The 20606-nt window shown below is 42.2% G+C and overlaps 2 protein-coding genes and 1 long non-coding RNA gene across 3 annotated transcripts; 2 read left to right on the top strand and 1 right to left on the bottom strand.

The window, feature by feature from the left end:
* Positions 1 to 349: 349 nt before the first annotated feature.
* Positions 350 to 5745, bottom strand: LOC146688665 (uncharacterized). Its single transcript, XM_085437283.1, has 3 exons — positions 5334 to 5745; positions 3383 to 3484; positions 350 to 2771 (listed from the first exon to the last, which is right to left on the bottom strand). Exons 1-3 carry the CDS (start codon positions 5661 to 5663, stop codon positions 645 to 647), a joined length of 2559 nt encoding a protein of 852 aa, XP_085293409.1. The 5' UTR covers positions 5664 to 5745; the 3' UTR covers positions 350 to 644.
* Positions 5746 to 6652: 907 nt separating this feature from the next.
* LOC146688664 (uncharacterized) lies at positions 6653 to 9331 on the top strand. Its single transcript, XM_085437489.1, has 6 exons — positions 6653 to 7142; positions 7324 to 7734; positions 7825 to 7910; positions 8317 to 8453; positions 8916 to 8975; positions 9282 to 9331. The coding sequence occupies exons 2-6, from the start codon at positions 7552 to 7554 to the stop codon at positions 9329 to 9331; spliced, it is 516 nt and encodes a 171-aa protein (XP_085293615.1). The 5' UTR covers positions 6653 to 7142; positions 7324 to 7551.
* A 7977-nt stretch (positions 9332 to 17308) lies between these two features.
* LOC146688663 (uncharacterized) lies at positions 17309 to 17997 on the top strand. Its single transcript, XR_014915989.1, has 3 exons — positions 17309 to 17521; positions 17635 to 17782; positions 17943 to 17997. It is a non-coding gene; the product is annotated as an uncharacterized LOC146688663 (long non-coding RNA).
* The last annotated feature ends 2609 nt before the right edge of the window (positions 17998 to 20606 follow it).

Below are 20606 nucleotides of genomic sequence, written 5' to 3'. Positions count from 1 at the left end.
TTTTAAAATAAAGTCTGCAACACAGAAAGAGCTGTGATCAAGCTATTTATTACTGCGCCAACACACATCAAACATCACACTGCAAAAACTCAAAATCTTACCAAGTATATTTGTCTTATTTCAAGTCAAAATATCTAATCACACTTAAAATAAGCCATAATCAGCTAAAGAGTAACATTTCAGTGAGATATAGGAACTTGTTTTTAGACAGTGCATCTTGGATATCTTGTTAAGTGAAAAACTCTTGAAAACATATTGTTTTGAGTCATATCTCACACGAAACAAGCTTTTTTGGCATTTCATAAACGTTTTAAGCTGATGTGTTATTTGTAAAAGATGTATCATCTTGTTTCAAGAAATAGACCTAACTTGAATCAGGACATCAAATCTACTTTATTGAGAACTGCAGGTTAATATCATGCCCAACATTGCATTATTATGAGTCTTAGTATCTTAAGCACAGTGTATTTATTTTTCTTACATACCAGTCAAACCATATCAATGTGACATTGAAAAAGAGGCAAAACACTGAAATTGTTTCCCTCACTGAACAGATTGCGCCAAAAGTAAAATAAAAAGTAAATAGAACAATTTTTTTGCCAGTCTTTAAAAACCTTATTTCAGCCCACATATTCACAAAAGACTCAAGAATAATGTTTGATGATGTCAGTTAGATCATACTTCACTGGAATGTACTTGCTGTTATTAAAGTTTACATAGTGGTATGCTGTATAATCAACAAGATTTCCAGCATCCACAAAAATATTTGCCTGAGCTAGACAGGGAACTTCTACCTCATAAGCTAAATATTGATCATTCCACCCAACTGTAGAGAGAGGCTGGCATTCAAAACAATACACAGATGCATTTACAATATAGATGTTTTTAACAAGTGCAAACTCTGGAGCATCATTTATGACATCAGAAATAACCAAAGATTTTTCACATGAATGTATATTTCCATGTAGCATAATCCACTGTACAGAAACTACATGTTCAACTTGCTCAATGAAGTCTTTAATCTTGCCTTCTACATAATGAACATTTTTCACCTCTTTGGCTGGACCCATGTCGACTTCACTTGAAAAAATGGGATGTTTCTCATGCACGTTCTGACTACATTCATAAAGTTGGTTGTGCTTCACAAGAGATTTACAAATATTCTTAAAACTACTTTTCAGAGCCCACTGCTTGAAGAAACAATGTTTTGACTCAAAACGCATACACATATGCCTCACTGTAGGACCAAGAGCCTTAATCTGAGAAGGAAGATGCAGTAAATAATGCTGTTTAGGTATAATATTTTCATCTGGAAACAGTTGTTTGAAATGTTTTAAATGCTGCTCTATTAAAAGCTTCAATCTGGAGAGAGTTGAGACAGCAATAATAGGTGAAAACAGAATTTTTATGATCTCTAACATGTTACGTAGCATTTGTGTGTAATGATTTTCTCCAATTTTGTCCATAAGAAATGGAAGGATCTTCAACAAAACCAGCATCTGCCCAGCTGACTGTTTCAATTTATTGTCATTTGATGACAGCGTACTGACAGATATGGGGCAAGGCTTATCCCTCACATCAACAGGAGAATAAGGGAAACACAAAATTGCACTATTGAATGAATCTAAGTTCATTTGCCCTGAAAGCACAAGATTCTTTAAAACACATTTGATTTCATATGGGGCAACGCCTTCAAGAATAACATGCATGATGTCTTGTGGGGTTTGATTGATTATATCAACGTGAGGAGATTCTGTTAACTTGCTTCTCCTGTTTATACCATACGTTATTTTTAGTTTGTCTTTCAGAAAGTCCGTACTTGCCTTCTCAATGTCATTACATTGCCTGTTATGACTGGCCATGGTCCTTTTAACAAAAAAATCTTCATTAAATTTTTCCTGCATGTCTTCAAAGTGGCATTCGCAGTGCCTGCATTTACTGTAGGCAAAACCCACTCCTTCCTTAAATCCAGCCACTTCATGCTGAGCTAGAGTGTCTCCACACACAGATATGAGTGCCCCATGAATTGTCCTCTCACCACTTGCAGTGACAACTTGGACACCATCACACAGCTCAATTAAGTCACGGTTAATCCTCTCAAATATCTCATCTATACCACAACGGGAAAGATCTTTTGATTTTACCATGGCAAGCAGACGAATAGCAGGAAGTCTTGATCTGTACTTAGGGCTGATGTTACCTAAGGTGTAATAAATCAATAACAGCTTGTTCTTGTTTGCCCAAGATCCAAGAGGATTGCATAGTTCAATTTCATCTGTATATAAAATCAACTGTAATGCTGTAGGGACTTTAATAAACAGTGGGTGCCACTTAAAAATGTCTCCATCAATGAAATCATGAAGAAAGCCATCCTTGCATGGCTTTGGCCTCTCATCAATCATTGCAAGCATTCTTGGATGTGATAGCAGCTGCTCCAAACTTTTCACCAACGGTATGTAATGAAAACAATGGTCTTTAATGGCAAGAACTCTGGAGTCTCCACGCTTCGAATAACAGACTGTTTGTTTTGTGACAATAATCTCTGGTTCAACTGGTTTTAACAGTTCTTTGATGGTCTTGTCCTGCAAATGGGTGGAAGCAATTTGAGTGAAAGGGTCAACAAACTGGTCAAATACCCCCACTGCATCACTCTTTAGTTGATCCAGGTCCCCAGAATGTCTCTCAATCATGTCACTCATTTGTTGTTTTAGGTGCTCCAATAATACGGCCTGATATTGCTGGATTCCACTCACGATGTGGTTAACAGCTCTCTGTGGAAGAGGAAAAAACAAAGGAAAATCCTTAATTACAAAATTCATATGAGAACACAGTCAACATGCAAACTCACAGAGACACAATTTTTGAAAAATGAAACCTTCAGCTACATAAAGTTAGTGAGATGCAATGAGCAAAATAAGTTACCCCCACCACCCAATTTTTTTTGTAAAGAATAATATTGTCTTATGCAACGTTAAAACCTTGTTTTCACTTAATTATAATGCATTTTGAGGAATCGGATCATAGGTGGAAATGCAAATTGAAAATTTGTGTTGTGTGTATTATGTTGTCTCTATTCTTAGCTCATGCTAAGGAAATATAGTGATAGGCAGATTTTGGATGCAACATACATGTCTATTTCCATATATAGTGGGGGAGTGAGATCTGAGTGGTCACCCATGAATTACATGGAGACACATTCGAATGTCAGGTGTTTCACTCACATACCTATAGCTGTCCATTTATGATCAGATCATTCAAGATGCCAGGTCTGAACAGTGCCCAAGTTATAGCTTGAGCACTGTTAAGCACAAGTTAAGCATATTGCTTTTAGGTTCTCTAACAATGAAATACAATTCAATGGAAAATTAATGGCATAAATTACCTGTGTCAGTCGATGGGTTTCCTTGGCTTGAAGAAGAAATGCAGTTGCATGTTTATAAATGTCAAGATTCAGGTGACCCTCTCCATCTTCTTGAAATCCACTCTGAAACAGAATAACAAAAACATATCTATTAAAACAGAAATAAATAATTGCATTGATAGGTAGCAATCACCAAACAATATTGCATTCATTAGTTAGCTAGATTCATGCCCATAAGGTACAAGGTAGATGTATTTTTACTGACTGATGTCTTTAATTTGAGCTTTTAAAATGACAACTAAAATGACAAACAAAGCAGTACTTGATAATAGATTAATAAGACTAGCAAAGCACATGGAGAGTTCAGTACAGTATAGTTTAAATTCCTTGATCATGCCTGATCACCCCCAAAATTGAATTACTTGTTTATTGGCCCATTTGTGACATTTCCTGAAAATTTAAAATCTGTCCATAACTTTGAGTTATTTTGCTAACAGTCAGACAAATGCCACCAAAAACATAACCTCCTGAGTTACTAAGAAAAAAGGTAAAGAAAAGAAAAACAAAAGATAGTTTTAGAAAAAAAAGTAACAGTTAATGTTGTCAGTAGTCTTACTGTTACTTCAGAAATGCAAATAGTTATTTATAACTGATTACTCATTTAAAAAATATACAAAATAACTTACTGATTGGTTTGTATGAAAGTACTTTACTTTACTTTACTTTATTGTACTTTATTAATTAGTTATGTCAGTTATTTACTGTTGGACAAGTTACTGACAATTTGAAATATGTTATATTTAGTAATTTCACCTTTAAAAAAAATGACCAATACTGACAATAAAAGTAATATTGACTTTAATGCTCTTATTAATGTGAAGATGAGTATTTTTTTGTGTGTTTAAATTTTTTTTTGACAGTAACTCTGAACAAATCATGTAATTTTGGTTTGCTTTGCCTAATAGTCATTCTCTTAGGCTACGTCCACACGTACCCGGGTATTTTTGAAAACGCAGATTTTTCTATGCGTTTGCACCTTTCGTCCACACGTAAACGGCGTTTTTGGTCACTGAAAAGGGAGATTTTTAAAAACTCCGGCCAGGGTGGATATTTTCTAAAACTCCGTTTTTGCATTTACGTGTGGACATAAAAATGGAGAAAACGCAGTGTCAAAGGTGTGCTCATTTTTTGACGTCACACTGTGCGCCACGTTATTATTTCGGTGAAATGAATTTCTACAATACTGTTACTTCTACTCTCTGCACTGTTTAAATGCTTACATATACACACACAGTTACTGTCCCTCCACACATACCACTTGCTTCTGCTTCTATGCCCCAGCTTTGTTTACTTTTTCCCACCGAGGCTTCTAGACTTCTGATTGGCCAACATTGCTGCACGGTTAGGAATATATCGCCACCTGTTGCTTTGGCATGTTCCTAGCAGTGTTTTCCTTCATTTCTGCCTTTACGTGTGGACGGGATTATTTTTTAAAACGAAAACGGAAAATCTCCGTTTTCAAAAATACCCGTGTACGTGTGGACATGGCTTAAATTGACCTTGAACACATATGTAAACATGATAGCGACCTATTCAGTTAGCTGACTGGCTTTTACCAGCTGATTTCAACACGTATTTCAACAATATATCAACTTTTTTTAAACTAATAGGACTTTCTGCAAAGTTTGGATGCATTCACCGGAGCGAACGAACGGATGACTGAAAAAAAAAAAACAGTCTGACAAGACTGCAGCTTTGCGTTTCTGCCACAGCTCTCATTTACGTTTCAGGTGAGTTACTTAATTTAGCGAAACAACTAGTTCGACACTCATCACTGTTAAAATAAAAGTACAACATGAGTCTGTCAAAAACAACACATTTAATGGACGTACTTGGATCAGCCAAAGTAAATGCTAACATTATGTTACAGCTTCTGCAGCTCGTTTCTCTGGCTTTTGTTAAAATAACTTACCGTTAGTGCGGGGATGCTTGAGCCCTCGTCAGTTACTGAAGAACTGGCGTTAGTTTGGTTGATTGGGGCCGTCCTTTCACCTGCTCCAGGTAAACCGTGGCGGGTTGATCCATCCTCCTCATCCGCTTCCACTCCGAGAAGGTGACGCGCGTGTGTCCGCTTTACGTGATAGTAGAAAGAGTTATATACTCTGTACTCACTCGGACAGCCATCAATTCCACACACCACGCGAAAGTCAGGGCTGCGGCTGTGCATGGTATTAATGTGACTCAAAAGTTGTCTCAGACTCAATGCTACAAACACGTAGCATATAAAGCAACGCCAAGTCATGTTGGAAGCTAGTATGTTTCATTCGGTAGCGCGGGCTGCAGTTGTGCCGTAAAATAACTCGTTACCATGGTTAAACGCGCCTGCTAAATTGTCGTAAATGTGGGGGATAAAGTAAAAATTTTTTTTATTAACCTATAATAATTAACGTTATTTTGCAATGCACACCAATCAATCATCCTTTTAGGATTTTTGGGCCAAAGAAATGTCAGGCAAATTGAAGACGAACTTCGTTTCTGGCTGTCGTGAATGATCTGGTGGACATCTTAAGTTCATGTAGACACGTGCCTGCCACTACTGTCCCAGAGTTCTTTGCATTCGCGTTTCATTGGAAGTAAGTTAAAATGTATTATACAGTGCTCATTTTTTGTACATATTACACTCCTTTCGAAAGTTCTAAATGTTTTGGTGTGTTTATATTGTGTAACGTTGCAGCCGAACAGTGACTGGACGAGGCAAGCTAACGCCAAAAAAGCTAACTAGTGTGCTAAGTAGGCTAACAGCATGGAAGGACTGGATGAGGTCACAGTGTCGGTTTTAAAGGGTAATGTATGCAAATTTATTTTTAAACAGATTAAATGGACTTATGTTTTACATAGGTGTATGAACACGGAAGTGTGCAAATTACATTATTTTATAAATAATGTCGTTGATGATGTTTAAGTAATTTTTTTTACCTTCCATTTCATGTGATCATTTCCTCATTTTAGGAACATTTGTAGTTATTTGTTTTACTTATGCAAGTGTATTTATTCATCCTTAGAGGTGGATAATTCTCAGTAACATTTACCAATTTACATTTAATTGATTAACTTTTGGGGGAAAAAAGTACTTAAGAGTAGTTTTACTGCACTATAGTTTACACTTTTACTTGAGTAGATTTGTAAAGAAGTAACTGTACTCCACTACATTCCAAAAAGCTCAGTTCCTTTAATAATACCTAAAGCTGGATAAAAATTCAGTGTCCAATATATAAAAAATGAGGTCAACAATGCTACTAAAGTAGTGTGACAATTTGTCTGTAAACAGAATTTTTCCACAGCAGTTAGCCCAGCAGATATATATTTTTTAATTTAATTAAGTAATTTTTTTGAGGAGAATACTTTTTTCTTCTACTTCATTTTATTTTGAAGTAACACTACTTTTACTTAAGTACAGTCTTTTTAGCATGTTGATCATTAGCTCTATACAAAAAACAGTAGCAGACAATGAGGTATCCACATTTCTATACTAAACTAGTTAGCAATAGCAACACAATTTTAATGAAGTGTCAACTTTCATAGTCTCATCTCTCATGCAGTTTCCTTTGTAGGGCATAATTTCATCTTGCTATGTTTTTCTTCCAATGTGTTCATAGCTGCAAACATCAGCGAGGGAATGATGGGCACCCTGTCTCGTGAAGACTTGCAGGATCTTTTCCCAGGCCCAGAGAACTTTTTACGGAGAAAAGCTGTCTGACGTGCTTGTCAGGATGTACTGGAGGTCAGTTTCTCAGTCACTCACCACCACTTAAAATTGGCATCGTCGTGTTTTTGTCCGATTACAACTAGTTTAACCGCGGGCAGAGTTGAATGGCTCTTCACTATTCCCCCCTCTCCACACACACACACACACACACACAAAAATTGCGTTTTGCTTTTATTCATTATTATTTATTTTATAGGAATCTGGCCAAGATGACTCAAAATCTTCAACCAGCTCCTCCATTAATGAGTCACCCAAGCAACAGACATCCACTACTGTAAATGCAACTGCTGCAAAATGCACAAGCCCTGAAAAGGTTGTGAAGTTATTCTATCCAGAATATGTATTGCACACTGACACTGAGCTTGAGCAAGTCCGCCAACAATACTTTGAGTTGTCAAAGAAAGGTGAAGAGCGCAGCTGCAAAATGTCAAAGGAGCTCAGATCTCGGCTCATCCGAAACACCATGACTAGTATGATTGCAATCCTGAGGGCAAAAGGGGATGGAGAATCGCATAGATACCCATCAAAACCAGAAATTACAGCAATGGCAAAGAGAATAGTGCAGTACTACCCTATGCTACAGGACCAAGGCATCAAGAATACATGGGTAAGTGAAATGCATCCACTTCAATACCAAAGTGTTTCATGTTGGACATTTTAGTAGTGGTTGGAAAAATGTATTAAATGTCCTATACAGGTTACTGTGTACACACAGCTAAACAAAAGACTGCAAAATGTGAGATCCCCACAAAAAGCCACTCCAGATGGGAGACATTCAAAGAGGTAAGGCTGCAACTAATTAATTTTAATTTTAACTATGATAATTCTGTTATTCATTTTCCTCATTAATTGATAAGTTGTTTAGTCAGTACGATGTTTGAAAGTTGTGAAAGTTTTTCCCCAAAAGTCTTCTTTTGTCCACAACCTGACAATTTTAATTTCAACGATAGAGGACAAACAAAAAAGCTAAAATCATGTTTGGGCATTTTATTAAGGAAAGAAAGAAGTGATCCAATGTGATCAATCAAGTATTTGGTGACCTGCCTTTAGTTTCCTCACCTGTTTTAGCATGAAAGGAAGAAGCACTTTGTGTTACACTTTGTATATTTGAAAATGGCTGTACAATAAAGATATGAATTGATTGAGTTTATAGTTGATAACTAATTGATTAACTGACTAATCTTCGCAGCTCTGCCAAGAGGCGACGTCTTGATCAGCCAAGTGACGTAGAAGAAATGGATTCAAGTGACTCAACAATCATTCTGGATCTGTCCACAGAAGGGAGGAGCAGCCCAGAGTCGGCCAGTAAAACAAGTGAGTTAGAAGGTGAGTTTCAACTTTACATTTACAAACTGTGTGGTCATCATAAAAAAATAAAACAAATATACCTGCATGTTGAGTCAAGATGGCAGTCCTGACATGACAGAAGTAAAAGGCTTTAAAATGGGCATCAGAAAATGATAACTACATCACATTTTTCCTGTTTTATCATCAGTTTGTTAACATTTCTGTGGAAATTAATGTTAATAAAGTATTGGTATTAATAAAAGCCAGTATATTATAAATTTAAAGAGCTGGGTATTGTGGTGTGTTTATAGTATAAGTCTGTGCAACATCACTGTCTCTAACCACTCAGTATATCATGTAAAGTAATGTTTTTAAAAAACAATGTGCCTCACTAGAGGCTTTTTTTTTTCTCTCTTTTTAACTGTTTTTTAATTTAGGTTCCAAACTATTTTTTAAAGTGTATTACCCTGACACAAAATATCTCTTTGCTATGTCTTTAAGGAAAAAGGAAAGCACAAAACCTACTTGAAGAAGAACCCTCTACCCTGCCAAGTCCTAATAGTGAGTCCATCCAACTGCCTCATGGCTGTGTGTGTGTGTGGGCACTTCTTTGTAGGGGTGCACTTGTGTGCCTACATATAATTGTATATGATTGCATGACCATATGTAAATTGGCATTTACATGGTAAATATTTTGAAAAATGAATAAGTATTTAATAGTTAAGTTCAGAGCTGTATTTTTTTTTTTTTAAGATTTAACTCCATTAAAGTATAGTCTATAGACACTTGTCATTTTAATGACATAATTAATGACAGATTTTTTTTTTAAAGTGAGAGACATTGTTTATGTAATTTTGTGTCTTGCAGCAAACAAGCCTGCAGATATCAACAGTCCAGACACAGGAAGTGAGAGGTAAGTGACGGAAGTGATGTTGTAGGTGACGTCAGACGCCGGAGATTTTGGCGGAGAAAAAGCAAATGGTAGCATAGAGTTTAACAAAGGTTTTCCAAGCTTCAGTATTTCCAAATATACTAATCAATTGTCATATAACTAACAACATCTGTTTTATCATCTCTAACACCCTGGAGGACAACGGGGAGAGTTTAGACGCTCTCCAAGATTACATCGACCGCTGTTTTCAAGATTTAGTAATGCATAAGGCCCAGAGTGCATCTTCCCCGGCCAAAATCGAGACGCCGTCATCGAAGAGAAGTCGCCAGGCAGACTCCCCCGGTACAACATCGCCTGCCGGCAAAGACATCGCAGAAATCCTGGAGTCCATCGACAAGCGATTGTCCAGTTTCGATGCGAGGCTGTCCCTGGTGGAGATCTTACACCGGGAATTTAAATCTCTGAGAGAATCCCTGGAATTCAGCCAGCAGCAGGTGGAAACGCTTGCTGCTGAAAATGCCACGCTACGGGAGTCGGTTAAATCTCTCACCGATAACGTGACCCAGCTAAACATTGAAAATAAAAAAATAAAAGAGTCCGTTATCGATTTACAAGCCCGTAGCATGAGAGATAATCTTGTGTTTTCTGGTATTCCAGAAACTGCCGGAGAGGACGCAGAGGCAACGGTGAAAAGCTTCATTAAAATCCACCTGAAGCTGCCGGAGGACACCGTAAAGAACATCGACTTCGATAGAGTACATCGCTTGGGGGGCGCGCGGTCGCGGACCGGGAGACCACGGCCTATTGTGGCCAAATTCAGCCAATTCAAACAAAAGGAACAGGTGAAGAGTCGCGGCAGAGAGCTGAAAGGAACGGACTTCAGCGTGAACGACCAGTTCCCCAAAGAGATCCTGGAACGACGCAAGGTCCTGTTCCCAGTTCGACGTAGCTTTATCCAGAAAGGCTCCCGTGCTGTCATCGCTGTGGACCGGCTCTACGTGGACGGACAGCTGTACCGCGACCCCGGCACCACACCGTGGTTATACTGACTGCACTCCAGATAAGAACCCGCTACACTCTTTTCTTATTCATTCACACTTTCTCCTTTAAAATATGTTTAACCTAGTAATATCAGTAGGATGTCATAGCAGATATAACACCGTCACCCTCCGTCATTGCTTTAATTGGAATGTTTCCGTTTCGTTTCCTTTTTTTTGTTGTCGCTCACAGTTCATGTGGTTTCTTTCTTTCTCTTGTCTTTCACTGCTGTGGTCACCTACTTCCCCACTCACCTACAAACAACACCCTCTATTTCTCCATATTTTCACAACACGATCACGCAAACACATCAGCTCAACGGCAGCACATTCACAACAGCCTCACAGCACGCACAGACTTGCAGGACACATAAGCAAGCCACGCTTGTTCATATTAGTGAATATTCACACACATAGTCAGACTTATGGAGTCTCTCACCACACTTCTTTTTCTCTTTCTATTTACAAACAAGGGATGTTTCCATATTCTCTCCACCTGTCTAAACGAAACACCCAGCATACATCATTAAACATACACGCACAATTAAGGGCATGCTGAGGTTTGTCACATGGAATGTAAATGGAGCTGGCACCAGAGGAAAGAGGTTAAAAATATTTAACCAGCTTAAAAAACTACAGGCAGATGTTGTTTTATTACAAGAAACTCACAAACCTGTCACAGGTTTAAATGAACTTAAAACACCTGAGTTTCCTAACGTGTTTGCAGCCGGTTATAATTCTAGACAACGGGGAGTAGCAATTTTAATACATAAAAATGTTAATTTTACAGTACTCGATACAGTTATAGATCCAGAGGGTAGATTTCTAATTATTAAACTATCAATATTGAACAAAAAACTATGTATTGTTAGTATATATGGTCCAAATGTTGATGAACCCTCATTCTTCCACGGTTTTTTTAGTGCACTCTCTGAACACCTTGATTGCACACTCATTCTTGGCGGTGACCTCAACCTTGGACTAAATGAAGAAATGGATAGGCTCAACACAACAGGAACTCAGCGTAATTGGCAGTCCACAAATATAATCAAACAGTATATGAACGACTTTGGTCTTTGCGATGCATGGCGCTCTCTTCACCCCACCAGTAAGGAATATACTTTTTTCTCGCATGTTCATCACTCTTACTCTCGTCTGGATTATTTTTTGGTCAGCAGCTCACTGCTGTGTGACATTTCAGACACTGAGATTCATCCTATAGCTGTCAGCGATCATGCTCCTGTATCTTTAACACTAATGCACAAGAATAATACTACGCCAAGTAAAAACTGGAGATTTAATATATCACTACTTAAAGATGAAGACTTTATTAAATACTTTAAAAAGGAATGGACTTCATATTTAGACTTTAATGACACTCCCGGAATATCTGCTTCTGTTCTATGGGAAGCAGGGAAAGCTGTGATGAGAGGTAAAATAATTTCTTTCTCATCACACAAAAAGAAAGAAGAAAACAAAAATATTCAGGAATTAGAAAAAAACATCAAATCACTAGAAGAAGCCTACGCGTCCCACCAAGATCAGGAAACATTGAACAAAATATGCAAAACAAAACTAGAATTAAATGAAACTATTAATAAAAAAACACAATTCCTTATACAAAGACTTCGCTTGCAGAATTTTGAACACAGTAACAAATCAGGTCGATTTCTAGCTAACCAGCTAAAAATAAATAAAGAAAAAACAACTATATGTGCTGCTAAAGATTTATCGGGGAACACAATATATGATCCTGGAAGAATAAACAACATTTTTAGGGATTTCTATGAAACTTTATACTCACCACAAATAAACCCATCTAAAAATGAAATTGATCTGTTTCTTGACAACGTAACTCTTCCAAAATTACTAGACAGTCAAGCAATGGAATTGGATTCGCCACTGACGCCAAGTGAACTCCAGGAAGCCCTGATAAGTATGCCCAATAATAAGGCTCCAGGTCCAGACGGCTTCCCTGCAGAATTCTACAAAGAATTCTGGACAATTTTGGCACCAGTATTCCACAGCATGTTGCAGGAAATCGAGGAAAAGGGCAGACTACCACCAAATATGAATTCTGCCAACATTAGTCTCCTGCTAAAACCAGGCAAAGACCCTTTATTTCCCTCAAGCTATCGTCCAATTTCTCTTTTAAATGTAGACCTTAAAATAATCTGCAAAGCTCTCTCAAAGAGATTAGAGAAAATGACCCCCCTCTTAATTCATCCTGACCAAACTGGTTTCATAAAAGGTCGGCACTCCTCAACAAACACTCGTAGATTACTTAATTTAATAGACTACTCATACGATAAAAACATCGAAGCCATAATATTATCTCTAGATGCAGAAAAAGCATTTGACAGAGTTAATTGGAAATTTTTATTCGCAACTTTACACAAATTTGGTTTTGGAAACTCTTTCATAAACTGGATAAGAATATTATACAATTCCCCAACGGCTCGTATCAGAACAAATGACCAGACATCCTCCAGCTTCTGTCTCCTGAGGGGCACCAGACAGGGATGCCCACTCTCCCCCTCACTTTTTGCAATTTTTATCGAACCTCTAGCAGCAGCATTTAGACAGGCTACAACAATTAAGGGCATAAAATGTAAGAACATAGAACATAAAATCAGTCTCTATGCGGATGATGTGTTGCTTTTTCTGCAAAACACACAAACCAACCTCTCTGAGGTAATTACTTTAATAAACTGGTTTTCAAGAGTTTCAGATTATTCAATTAACTGGCCAAAATCTACAGTTCTCCCCATTAACTGCTCCTTCCATAATTCTTCCTCTGCCCCACTGCAATCCGGAAATATTAAATATTTAGGTATTAATATCTCTCCTAAGCTTTCAGACTTAACTAAATTAAACCACATCCCACTTCTAAAGAAAGTAGAAGGCGATCTGACTAGATGGAAATCTTTACCCATATCACTCATGGGAAGGGTCGCCACTATAAAAATGATGATCTTGCCAAAAATAAATTACTTATTTTTGATGATCCCTAACAAACCATCACAAGATTGGTTCAGATCTCTGGATTCATATATTTCCAAATTCCTTTGGAAAGATAAACCCCCGCGTATTAGCTTAAAAACGCTACAAAGAACCAAGGATAGAGGAGGATTAGATCTGCCTAATTTTCACCAATACTTCTTAGCCAACAGGCTTCAGTTCATCTCAGAATGGTTAAAACATACCTTCTTAGTTGAGCCCTGGCTAGATGTTGAACAGGCACTATGCAAGGATCTAGAGATTTCAGACCTACCATTTATTAGCTCAAACATCAAAAGACATGAATGCTTTAAAAGTATCAACATCAGCTTTTCTCTAACAGCATGGTGGGAGTTTCTAAAAATAACGGAGTCTTCATTAATCCCATGCAAACGTACACCTATCTGGAATAACCCTGACATATTACAAAACAATAATATGATTAATTTCCCAGAATGGAGTTGTAAAGGAATTAAATACTTAGAACATATATTAGAGGGAACAGAATTTATTCCATTTGACAGACTAGTTGAACAATATGGGATCAACAAGACAAGGTTTTTAGAATATCAACAAATTAAATCCATAGTAAAAAAGAAATTTAACCTCAGTCAAGTTGAATTACAAACACCACTAAGTGCGGCACATTTTCTTACTCTTAAATCCCCCAAATTATTATCTAAAATATACAGAACACTTTCTAAATTAGATGAATCAATATCCCTTCCTACTGCAAAGTGGGAAGCAGATTTATCAGTCAACCTAGACCAAAACTTCTGGTCTCAGATTTGCTTAAAAACTTTTAAATTAATTAAAAATCCCAGTCTGCAATTAATACAATACAAAATACTTCATAGAGTGCACTATACAGGTCATCGGATGTTCAAGATGGGCTTTACATCTTCCAACAACTGCTCACACTGTCAAGGCAATACACCAGACAATTACATCCACGCTCTTTGGTTCTGTCCACCAGTGCAAAAGTTTTGGCGCGAGATATGTGAAGACTTATCAAAATGTCTGAAATGTAACATTCCAACCTCCCCCTTAGTGTGTTTGTTGGGCAGCTTAGATAATGTCACTTCAGAAAAGAATATAGCCCATATGATCTTCACTGCCCTATGCATAGCCAAGAAAACAGTCCTCATGAACTGGAAAAATAAAAATAATCTTAATTCTAACCAATATAGAAATTATCTATTAGATTACATTAGTCTTGACACAGCCTCTGCCACCACATCAGATCAATTGCTCTGGGCCCCTTTTATCAGCTCCATCACCTAGTGGGGGTGGGGGGTCATAGTTTGGTCCCGCCTTCACTGTTGTGATTGGTGAGGGGGTAGGGACAGGCTTAGGGCGTCGGGGGGTTCCCCGGAGGCATCCTCCTTGGGGGGCTCAACCCGGGGTAGCGGTCACGTCCGGTTGAGGGCTCTGTTGGCTCTCAGGTGACTGTTTCCTCGCGGCTGCGTGCAGCGGGGCTAGGGGAGGGTCTGTGCTGACGGACGTGGGTTACTGACCTGGCAACCTGGCTGCCCCTGGGTGGGTCCGGGATGGGCGTGAGGTTCTGGGGGTGCTCCGTCTCTGGGCGGGGGCCCGGGCCGGGCCTCGGGGGCTCGGGTCCTGGTTGGTGTGTTGCCGGGGTTGTGGGCGGGTGGGTGCATGGGGGCCCGGCCCTGGAGCAGGGTGCCGCCGGTGCATCGAGCCGCCTGGGGGGCTCTTCAACTGGTGGGGGGGATGGTCACATCTGGCAGGAGCTTTCTTCTCTCAGGAACTCTCTGCAGGAGGGGGAGATACAGGAGAGGTGGAGGAAGATCTCAGCCTGGGCGTTTACCGTCTTATGTAGTCTGGAAGATGTGTGGTTGGTGGGGTGGGTGCAGTTTTCTCTGTGGTGGGGTTGGGTGGACTGTCCAGGGCTCTGTGGAGCCGGGGGGCGCTACTGCACTGGGCCCCGGTCTGATGGGCCTGGGCCCCCCTTCCCTGGCGGGTCGCGGAGGGTGGGAGTGCCTACTGGGGTCAGCGGGGGAGCTGGCCCCAGGGAGGGGTTACCTGCCCCTCCCTTCCTTCCCTCCCCATCTCCAGCTGCCTCCCTCTTCCCGCTCCTCCACAACCACCCACACATGTAGGGCCTTGGAGTGGGGGTATGTCACCAGGGTGCAGAGGAGGCTACCCCCCCCCCCCCCCCGTCCCCTTCTGGCTGCCTCTGCCTCAATTTTATCCCACAACTTAGACATTCACATTATTCACACTCTCATTACACATACATATAGGATCTTGGGGGTGGGCACAATCACGGAGTCCAAATCACCATCAGGGTGTATACCTCACCCCTGACGTCGTTGCCCACCTCTCAATTTTAAATACACTTAGTCATTGAGGGTTAGCAGGAGGGACTATGCGCTTACCTGCTGCTCCTTGGCAGGTAGCTCCATGCCCTCCTGGGTTTTAATTGCACCTTAGAACACATATGCATCAACACTACAATGAGCGGGTGGAGGGAGGTTTGGAGTCTTCTCCCACCCCCATTCTCTGCGGCCTGCTGGAGCGGGAGGGCTAGTAGGAGGAGTTGGCCGTCCGACTGCGGTCTGGGGTGTGGGGCCTCCCTGCTGCTGCGGAGTCGGGGTGGTCTGCCTCTCCCCACCGCAGGGAAAAGGGTAACACCACCTGGGTCTGGGTGCAATTCCCCCCTCCAGGGGCAAGGGTACCTAGACCCGGTTTGTAGAGTACGCTTGGGGAGTGTGATTGTGTGTACAGCGTCTCTTTATGTCTGTCTCCACGTTGGTTGAGTGTGGAGTGAGTGCATATGAGAGCATGAGGGTGGGAATGGATGTTTGTGTCTGTGTGTGCCTGTATGTCTGTGTCTATATGTCAGGTTGGGTATCAGACGCCACCTCTCTGGGGACACCTCAGGCCCTCCAAGGTTTGGAGGCCTATCTCCACCCACCACCACTTCCCCTGCCGGTGGCGGACTCCCTCAGGTGTCGGTGTGTTGGTGGTTCTTTGTGTCTGGGGGTGGGCGTCCGGGTACACACCGGCTCACTCCTTGGCGGCCGCTTGTCGGGGCCTGGGGCCTGGGGCTCGCTCGGGCCCCTTTGGAGGTGGGGTGCCCCCGGCCTCTCGGCCTAGGGCTCGGTCACTCAGGCGCAGCTGGGGGCCGGCGGAGCTCACGGGCGCGTCACTGCAACTCCCCCTGACTTCTGCTCCGCGGCTGCTGGGCGAGCCCTCATCTGGGACTCTCCTCAGCTCTTACTGGGACAGTGGCGCGGCTGCCCCTCTGTTGGTCTTCCATGGTCTCTTGTGTTCTGGGGGCCTCTGGATGTCTGGAGTTTTGATCTCCTCCATACCCGCTTCACACCCTGGAGGACGGGGCTGTGGCCCCCCCACACTCCCTAGCAGATCATTACATGGAGAAACCTTTGGAATGCAAGCATGCTGATCCACACAGGTATGCACACATGGGTATTCACAGACGCGGACTAAAGCTTTCTTGGCTGCTGCCTCAAAGCACACTGTGCGCTGTCTATCTTGCGTGCTGCACAATATCGTTTATTACTTAGTAAATACTGATATCTATGACTAGCTAGTTTATTGTGATGGTGCTTTGTTTTCTCTATTATTATGTTGCTCTTTGTTGTTTGCTGTCTCCTCTGTTTGTTTGTTTGTTTGTTTGTTTTTTTTTTCTCCATACAGGTGACCCAGGAGTTTTTTTTTTTTTTTTTTTTTTTTTTTTTTTTGTCTCTCTTCCCCCCCCTTCTCACCGTCTCTTCTCCCCTTGGGTTTTCTTTCTTTCTCTCCCCCTCTCTCTCTCATTCATTCCCCCTGTCCTATTTATTAAAAAAAAAAAAAAAAAAAAAAAAAAAAAAAGACAAAGGATGAACTGAAGCTCTGCCATCACGTAATGTCGCATACTGCTGTTTCTGATGTCATTTAAAAAAAAGAAAAAAAAAAAAAAAAAAAAAAAAAACAGTCCAGACACCCACTGTCCAGCAACCTTGGCCAAACACTACAAGACCCTACAAACTTTGTTTAAAAGAAAAAACCCAAACCAGCAGGATGTCTCTCAGCTCCTGGATTTGGAATTTTCAGCCAGAAGAGCATTCATTGATTCAAATACTATTCGCGAGGAGGACAGACACAAAAAGGTTCTAGAAGCATATCCTTGCTTCAAGGACATTGGACATGTAAGTCATTGTTGAATCCATGTGAGTCAAGCCAAACAATGTTTATCATACCAACTTCTTGCTCCTCAGTGATGCATTGACATGTTTGTATTGGTATGCTGAATATTTTATAGGTGATGGAGGAGCTTCATCGCATTTTGGATAAAGAAAATGCCAACTTCATCAATGAACTGAAGGGAAGATGGCAAGATTTCTGCCAGAAGGTGCAGTTTTTTGGTGTATGGAAAAAGACGCTGAAGCCCCCAATGGGAATGGATAAAGGTAAGCAATGATGTTTTGGTGTTATTGGTCATCAGAGTATAGTTTGGATCTTTACGGACTACTGCTTTAACATGCTTAAAGTAATCTCACTGAGGACAGGAGGAGGAGAATTTGAAATTTTAAAGGCCTAATCCCCCACCCCCCCCTCTCCTTCTTGAAGGAGCTGAAAGCCGCACCTTTACTAGTTATGCGCAGGGAAAACAGACTCAACGCTACAAAAGGCTAAAAATACAAACCAACAGGCCGGTTTAGGAAAAGGTTGTTGTGTAGGCTCACTACAGTGAGGCAGTGAGTCGGCCTCCTGTCTCCCTTTACGGTCGAAAAAGATGTGCTCCTGGGCGCGCTGGCCCTGCTGCTACTCACATCGGGCATGGACCTGGACCTCCAGCAGGCCCCGGGGACCTACATCACACCTTGCTCTTGCCTCCCTTACAGCTGAAAAGGTCCATGCTTTTGCCCTGGCCCTGCTGAAATTCCCTCTCCATTTAGCCGAGGCAGTGAGTCGGCCTCCTGTCTCCCTTTACGGTCGAAAAAGATGTGCTCCTTGGCGCGCTGGCCCTGCTGCTACTCACATCGGGCATGGACCTGGACCTCCAGCAGGCCCCGGGGACCAACATACTCCTCTGCTCTACTCCCCCACTAGCTTTCCTTCTCCCGCAGTTACCCTCCACCACAAATCCAGCATGGCCCTTGCCCTCCAGCAGGCCCCGAGGACCCACATACTCCTCCGCTCTAATCCCCCATGAGCTTTCCTTCTCCTGCAGTTACCCTCCACCGCATATCCAGCATGGCCCTTGACCTCCATCAGGCCCTGGGGACCCACATACTCCCCTGCTCTACTCCCCCACTAGCTTTCCTTTCTTGCAGTTACGCTCCAGCGCATATCCAGCATGGACCTTGACCTCCAGCAGGCCCCGTGAACCCACATTACCCCCCCCCCCCCCTCCTGCAGTTACCCTGTACCACGTATCTAGCATGGACCTGGACCTCCAGCAGGCCCCGGGGACCCACACTTAAGCCCCCTCCCACTAACAAAGCAGAACACCACTGGCAAAATCCTCGTGCCCCTGGTACTCCAGAAAGCACATTGAAATGTGCCCCTGGTACACTGCGCAGAAGAACTGCCACACACACACACGCACGCACGCACGCACGCACGCACGCACGCACGCACGCACGCACTGCTTGTGCCTATGGTACGACAACTTTTCTCGTGCCTATGGTACGACAACTTTTCTCGTGCCTATGGTACAACAACTTTTCGCCGTGCCCCTGGTACACCGCTCAGTAGCACTTTGCCACACAAACTCTCCTCGTGCCTATGGTACGACAACTTTTCTCGTGCCTATGGTACAACAACTTTCCTCCGTGCCCCTGGTACGACAGCTTTTCTCGTGCCTATGGTACAACAACTTTTCTCGTGCCTATGGTACAACAACTTTTCGCCGTGCCCCTGGTACACCGCTCAGTAGCACTTTGCCACACAAACTCTCCTCGTACCTATGGTACGACAACTTTTCTCGTGCCTATGGTACAACAACTTTCCTCCGTGCCCCTGGTACGACAGCTTTTCTCGTGCCTATGGTACAACAACTTTTCTCGTGCCTATGGTACAACAACTTTTCGCCGTGCCCCTGGTACACCGCTCAGTAGCACTTTGCCACACAAACTCTCCTCGTGCCTATGGTACGACAACTTTTCTCATGCCTATGGTACAACAACTTTCCTCCGTGCCCCTGGTACGACAGCTTTTCTCGTGCCTATGGTACAACAACTTTTCTCGTGCCTATGGTACAACAACTTTTCGCCGTGCCCCTGGTACACCGCTCAGTAGCACTTTGCCACACAAACTCTCCTCGTGCCTATGGTACGACAACTTTTCTCGTGCCTATGGTACAACAACTTTCCTCCGTGCCCCTGGTACGACAGCTTTTCTCGTGCCTATGGTACAACAACTTTTCTCGTGCCTATGGTACAACAACTTTTCGCCGTGCCCCTGGTACACCGCTCAGTAGCACTTTGCCACACAAACTCTCCTCGTGCCTATGGTACGACAACTTTTCTCGTGCCTATGGTACAACAACTTTCCTCCGTGCCCCTGGTACGACAGCTTTTCTCGTGCCTATGGTACAACAACTTTTCTCGTGCCTATGGTACAACAACTTTTCGCCGTGCCCCTGGTACACCGCTCAGTAGCACTTTGCCACACAAACTCTCCTCGTGCCTATGGTACGACAACTTTTCTCGTGCCTATGGTACAACAACTTTTCTCGTGCCTATGGTACAACAACTTTTCGCCGTGCCCCTGGTACACCGCTCAGTAGCACTTTGCCACACAAACTCTCCTCGTACCTATGGTACGACAACTTTTCTCGTGCCTATGGTACAACAACTTTCCTCCGTGCCCCTGGTACGACAGCTTTTCTCGTGCCTATGGTACAACAACTTTTCTCGTGCCTATGGTACAACAACTTTTCGCCGTGCCCCTGGTACACCGCTCAGTAGCACTTTGCCACACAAACTCTCCTCGTGCCTATGGTACGACAACTTTTCTCATGCCTATGGTACAACAACTTTCCTCCGTGCCCCTGGTACGACAGCTTTTCTCGTGCCTATGGTACAACAACTTTTCTCGTGCCTATGGTACAACAACTTTTCGCCGTGCCCCTGGTACACCGCTCAGTAGCACTTTGCCACACAAACTCTCCTCGTGCCTATGGTACGACAACTTTTCTCGTGCCTATGGTACAACAACTTTCCTCCGTGCCCCTGGTACGACAGCTTTTCTCGTGCCTATGGTACAACAACTTTTCTCGTGCCTATG

This window comes from Copadichromis virginalis, linkage group LG17 (genome assembly GCF_057382275.1).
Source record: "Copadichromis virginalis isolate Kocher_CV1m ecotype Utaka linkage group LG17, C_Virginalis_male_GT1.1, whole genome shotgun sequence".
In the NCBI taxonomy this organism is placed as follows: Eukaryota; Metazoa; Chordata; class Actinopteri; order Cichliformes; family Cichlidae; genus Copadichromis; species Copadichromis virginalis.
This window is presented reverse-complemented; position numbering and strand designations above follow the sequence as displayed.

Bases quoted from the DNA above. Each gene is read 5' to 3' on its own strand.
- LOC146688665 (XM_085437283.1), bottom strand. From the start codon at position 5,663: ATGACTTGGCGTTGCTTTATATGCTACGTGTTTGTAGCATTGAGTCTG. The intron at 3,485-5,333 runs GTAAGTTATTTT...ATTCTGTTTCAG, and splicing joins CAAGCATCCCCGCACTAACG to AGTGGATTTCAAGAAGATGG. The intron at 2,772-3,382 runs GTAATTTATGCC...CCTCTTCCACAG, and splicing joins AAACCCATCGACTGACACAG to AGAGCTGTTAACCACATCGT.
- LOC146688664 (XM_085437489.1), top strand. From the start codon at position 7,552: ATGTCAAAGGAGCTCAGATCTCGGCTCATCCGAAACACCATGACTAGT. The intron at 7,735-7,824 runs GTAAGTGAAATG...TGTCCTATACAG, and splicing joins AAGGCATCAAGAATACATGG to GTTACTGTGTACACACAGCT. The intron at 8,454-8,915 runs GTGAGTTTCAAC...TATGTCTTTAAG, and splicing joins TAAAACAAGTGAGTTAGAAG to GAAAAAGGAAAGCACAAAAC.